Genomic DNA, 6,000 nt, shown 5'->3' with positions numbered 1-6,000 from the left:
CCTTGGCACTTCTCATGATGTGCTTCATGGGCTGTTGTTGCCCCGGATCAGACAGGTTTGGAAGATTTTTAAAACAATGGTAATAAAACAATGATTGCTTGTTCAACGCACCTTCAACTCTTGGGGGTGGTGTGTGTGTGTGTGTGTGTGTGTAGATTGTCCGCCCCTAGTCCTAGCTTTTGATCCTTTTCCAGGAAATGGAAAGATGTCTACCTAAGATGTCACTGTGTGGGTGGTCAGAAGAAATGTTTGCTCACTATGTGAAAAACGGGGGTGGGGGGAGTAACCTGTGAGTTTATTGCAGCATTCCCAGTCCCAGGGCCTTCCAGATGTGTCAGTCTGCAACTTGGCATGGCCAGGAGGTTGGGCATGATGGGGATTGTAGTCCAACACCCCTAGAGAGCACCGGGTTGGGGAATGCTACTTTACTGTGTCAAAACAAATGAGGAAATTTGGCCTTGGAATTCTCCTGTTTTGGCAAACCCTGTTCATATTAAGGGAGGAAAAAACAAAATAAAACCTCAAGCCTCAAAAGGGTGTTTACAGGCCCTTCTGACAAGCGGAACACAACAGAAATATCCTCATCTTTCTCACATCCATTTCTTTGGCAAGATTCACACACAACAAAAATCATCGATCTATAGAGCATATAATAAAAGCATTTGGTATTTACATTCTAACTGTCTTAACCTTCACAGAGGTATTAAAAGTGCAGAATTTGTTCTGTCCATGACAGACATGCTTCCTTCGATAGTCTGTTTCCTGGTAACCTGAGCTGAGGTCAGCAGAAATGGGGGGACCGATTTGCAACAGGAAAAGAGGAAAGCGGGACACACACATACACACACATGCTCCTGTCATGTTTCCTTCTGATCCAAGACATGTTTTGAGAAAGCCTGGCTTCTGGTCTGCTACCTGTTTCTTCAAATGCAAGACCAACATCTGGGTGCAAGGTTACTGGCCTCTCTTGATTTATTTGCTGTGCTGCACAGATCTGCAAGTACTAAAACTGGGAGAAAATGAATACAGAGTATGATGCATGCTCGAGGGAACTGTATGTCACTAAAGGAGCTGGGGGTAAGAGGCCTTGTACAACTAAGAGCTCAATCCTATGCATGTTTAGACCGTAAAAAAGTCCTAAAACTGCCAGCACTCCCCAGCCAGCCATGCTGGGAGTTGTATGACCTTTTTTCTGTCTAAGCATGCATAGGATTGCACCTTAAATCATAAAACCAGGAGCAAGGCTGGGGAAGAGGTTCATTATCACAAAGCAAATGTCTCCTTTAACTGCCAACCTGCTCTTCTTGGCAAATGGGCATTCTACGCTACACCCGGGTATAGAATCCTTCCTGAGGACCATGAATAAAAAGCGCAAACACGGCGGCACATGGCCTCTCCTAAAAGCTTTCTTAAAACTTCACATGAGAACATTCTGGGATACTCCTTTTAGCACTATGAGGTTTATTTCCCTTAAAGGTATTATCTGTTTACATTTCTTGTTGCCCTGCCTACATTAAACCTTGAACTCAACTTGCTATAGCCTGTATGTCAAACCGACCTACAGATCTGGGGTTGTTGCTTTGTTTTTAAAGGTTTCTATTACCTGCAGCAACATAGAGACTCCGCCAACTGTGATCGTATGGAAATCACAGATCGTTCACGTTATCAGTGTTTTGTAGGTTGTTTTAAAAGTAACAAAAAGAGAGCTTTTACACTTTGCTTGCACAGTTAATGGTTTTCTTCCCTTTAAATCGCAAAAATGTGAATGTCATTTCTAAACAAATCAGGCCATTTTTTTGCTGTCCCGAGATCTTCCTAAGCAGGGTGCAGCATCTCTGCAATATAGCCTAACATGCATTCATATTAAGTTGGATGCCAGGCTCCCTAGGAGAGGCACATTCAGGTGGGGCCACATGCTACGCTAAACATGGGGCTGCCAACAAACATGGCAGCCTTGCATCAAGTTCCCCCCAATCCCCCATAACATGTAGTGAATGTATCCCTCGCCCCAGCGTTATCACACAGCCATGCCACTGCTCTGGCTCCACTGCTGGAAGGGCAGAGAAACTCACAGCAACTATTTCAGGAGATGCCATGCGCCTTGCTATGTGTTAAGGAGGGGGACACCTTGACACCCAGCTACTGTTTTTGGTGGCAGCCCTGAGTGTAACGTAACATGTAGTTCCACCATTGGTTTGTACGTTTAAAAACAATGTCAGTTACTCCATACCCAGTTCCCATTGCCTCTCTGCACTATGGAACTTTTACAAAACTTTCTCCCTTCAACACTCAACATCCTGAATTTTCTCAGTGCAGAAATGCCAGTGCTATGAGCCACAACCCCAAAGACAACATCAGAAATGAGCTGCAAAATCCCACGGAGCTACCTGCAAACTATATACTGCAAGTCCTCCCTGCCTTGTGGGGCTCGAGTCCAGGAAGAGAGCCCTTGGTTGAAAAACAGAAAGAACGGAACATTATTTGTGAACCAACTTAATGAACCTCAGATGCAACAACTCAGTCTACTGCCCATATTAAAAACAGAACAACATTCCTCAATGTCACTCCCATGGCTGAATACACTACATGTCCAGAAGACTTTCCTGTGAGTGAGCAGCTTCCAGATAAGACCTGGGAGCTGCAAGATTTGGGAAGTGCCCTGCAGTTTGCATCTGACAGGTCTGCAGTTTACTCATTGCAGGCAGGATGCTAGAATGTGTGTCTTCGAGCAAAAGGGATTAGCACGAGGGAGTCTTCCTGTGTCTTTAGAAGACTCCACATGAGAAGCCACCAGGAACAGTCAGTGCCGTTCAAAGATGCATCCCTTTTGGCCCTTGCTTGGAAGCTGCTTGTGATACTCCAAGGACAGCCAACCCATCCAAAAAGGACCTTGCTGAACTGGACACTCACTGCTCTTTTATTTGGGCTGTTCTTGGGCATTCCCAGGGAAAGGCTACTGCAGCCCAACAGTTTCTCTTTGCTAAGCTGCCTTACTAAATCGGGTGTAGCATGAGGCTTAGCGCGCACTCTCTCTCTCTCTCCCCCTCCCTCTCTCTCTATAAATATATCCCCAAGCCTCAATTGCTTGTAAATATAGACTTGGTCTATGCAACAGGGGAGGCGATCCATACCACTTCAGTCTTCAGGTGGCAGTGCTGTGCATGTGATGTGTGCTCAGAAGATTGTTTGAACACTGTTCCTGGGGGAGAACGACCACCACATTACACAAAGGACTAGCATATATCAGGGAGAAGAGATGGGTAGAATATTGTCCCTTGATATCTAGTTTTCTACATGCAGGGAGTTTCCTATAAAAAAACAACAAAAAACATAGGAGAACATGATATCAAGCAATTCCCCCACTGAAGTGGTACAGCACTGCCTCATCTGCCATAATGCTTCCTCAGTGTATAGTACTTCACTCAGACGTTCTTCTCTTTGAATAATCAAACTATCTACAGGCGTAAACTCTCTTCACCCAACAGACTGGCTTCTGGCACAATCCTGCTACCTTTCACATCTAGCATTCTGAAACCTCCTCTGTGCTCTCCTTCTTGCAAAAGGGGTTTCTGCTTCCTGTACAGCAGAGGAATGCTGGGAGGGAGAAGACAAAAAATGACACTGATCTCAAATACAATATGGAATTTTTCACAGCACTTGAAAAAAGGCCAGAAAACACACGGATGATAATTAGGAGTCACAATATATAAAAACAGACATCAGGAGCATTAGAATTCTTCCAGAAATATAATGTAATGCTTTGTGGGGGAAAACAGGGAGGTTAGGTACAAAACTGAAACAGTGCAGAGACAAGCAACAGAAATACAGCCTAGGCAAAAACAACAACAAACAAAAACCAAACCCCAATGTTCACTATGTACTGTACAGTAAAATTAAACGCCAACAGCAATCAGAAGTGATGGAGTTAAAGGGCTAGGATGAAACAGAGGAATGACCAAACACAGCAATATGTGTAAACAAGAAAAGAAAAAAAAGGGAGTGAATAAGCAGAAAGAAAGAAAGAAAGAAAGAAAGAGAGAGAGAGAGAGAGAGAGAGAAAGAAAGAAAGAAAGAAAGTAAGTAAGTTGAGGGTAAGAAACAGTACAAGTTAACACTGATTGCACAAAAACCCTTTCAGTCTCTGGAAAGAACAGGCATCTATATCCAGGACATTTATATGCAAAATATATACACAAATCTAGATTAGCTATGTATATATGTACACATAAGTAGTACTGTACACATATGAGAAGGGAAGAAGAATTCAGCCAGATTTCAGTGCCTGGTTCAAAATGTTGCCATTGTGCAAATCTACTGTTCCAAGTTGGGATGCTCTGCAAAACAGTAGCATAAAAGATGGTTTGAATAATTCCCAGCTGTCTCTGGTTCCACTTGAAAAGAGAGTTTCCTCTGCATCACCCTGTGCATGAATCCATATCTGAATGTTATTGGGTGCCCTGGACAAAATACATATCGAAATTACGGGTTTCAAGTGAAATCTGTACCAAACCCCCCGTTTGATCTCCCGGCAGTTGCTGCCCTGACACTGGTCAGTCCTCTAATCCTCTCCAACGACCCTGACACCGGCTGGTCACCGGGGAATTGTTTATTTAGAACGAGGTCAGGTTCAGGGTACTGAGAAGTTGGGAAACTGCTATAAAGCTCCAAATCACACTGTAATTCTGTCAAAGAAGAAGGGGTCATGGCTGTTCCTCTTGCAGAGTAGCACAGTTTTGGGGAAAAGGGATCAAAATGTATATAAAAAAGGGGAATCTTCCCCTAAAACAAAGAAGCAGGTGGCAATTCCGAACCTGTGTCTTTGGGATTTCCGTGAAGCTTGCTTGCCTCTCAGCTCGGAAGAGCACCGATTCCCCCCTCCCCCCGAAACGTGGGCACTTGGTCGGTCTCTGGCAACATGCCTTTGGGTAGCAGTAGTGTGGTGGTACAAAAGCCACAGAGGTTCAAGAACAAACCGACGCAAACGAGTAACTCAGCTGGGCGACAGCTTCCTTTCCATTCAAAAGAGGCGGGGACCGTTGCAAGTGCCAAGGTTTGTTCTCCCCTCAGTGCTCAGCGTCCATCGCATCTAAGTATTTTGCTTCAATGATCCTGGGGAGCAAGTTATACCTGGGGAAAGGAGAAGCAAGAGGGGCACAGTTAGTTTCCTCGAGTATTCAGATCTGCCAAGGGGCCTGTGATCTGCATCACACTGCTGGGGGCTGCACGTTCTGTGGAAATGCAAGACAGGGCCTTCTCGGCTGTGGCACCCTGGTTATGGGGGCCTTGGAGGCCCAGCTGGAGTTTAGGCTAGCTTCATTTCAGTGCCATGTTAAAGGCCTGGCGATTTACCCAAGCCTGTGGATCTTATTGCTCCTAGCTTTTGATTAGGTTGCTTGGGTTACTAATGCTGATCTTGTATTGTTGTGGTTTCATGTGGAATTGTTTTTATTACTGCATCCCATCCTGAAATCTATTGATATAGGGAAAGACAGAAATATCGTAAGAAATAAAATAATAGTTTCAGGTCTCCATAAACCTCCAGCATTTTTCTTTTGCGCTCTGCAGCACTTGTAAACTACTGATTAGACCGGGGGTGCCTGACCTCTTTCAGCTGGAGGGCCGAATTCCATTTTGGAGATGCTCTCGGGGGCCACATTCCAGTGGCAGGCGGGGCTTAAGCCAAAAGGGGAGGGGCAAAAATACCAGCATATTGTAACTTAAAGCTCTTACTGCCAGTCACTCAGCCTTAGGAGAGGCATTTCAGGGTCTTAGAACGGGAAACAAAACTGAACAAAAACCAGGAAACCACCCAATGATAGGTGGTCAGGGGAAACAGGCTAGAGCCAGAGGAAGGGTGCATGGCCAACTGGGGAACCGTGGAGGGCCGGACTGGGATCCTGTCAGGAATGAATCTGAGTGTGTGGCGATGTCTGGCAGCTAGATTCAGGATCAGAACAGGAACAGCTAGAACAGAGGGAGGTGCCCACCCGAGTGAGCCCA

The 6,000-nt window shown here is 45.2% G+C and overlaps 1 protein-coding gene across 3 annotated transcripts in view; it reads right to left on the bottom strand.

Annotated features, from left to right (window-relative positions):
• Positions 1-3,628: 3,628 nt before the first annotated feature.
• SLC4A11 (solute carrier family 4 member 11) overlaps positions 3,629-6,000 on the bottom strand; it is a 210,034-nt gene continuing 207,662 nt past the window's right edge. For all 3 annotated transcript variants that reach the window (XM_084855308.1, XM_084855309.1, XM_084855310.1), the window contains one exon: positions 3,629-5,127. In XM_084855308.1, the coding sequence (XP_084711434.1) occupies positions 5,064-5,127 (64 nt within the window). In that variant the 3' untranslated portion in view covers positions 3,629-5,063. The remainder of the gene's footprint in view (positions 5,128-6,000) is intronic.

The sequence above is a fragment of the Heloderma suspectum genome, chromosome 5, assembly GCF_057233095.1.
Source record: "Heloderma suspectum isolate Gila_16-S chromosome 5, 16-S_ref, whole genome shotgun sequence".
Taxonomy (NCBI): domain Eukaryota; kingdom Metazoa; phylum Chordata; class Lepidosauria; order Squamata; family Helodermatidae; genus Heloderma; species Heloderma suspectum.
The sequence above is the reverse complement of the archived record's forward strand: the minus strand, read 5'-3'. Positions and strand labels throughout refer to the sequence as shown.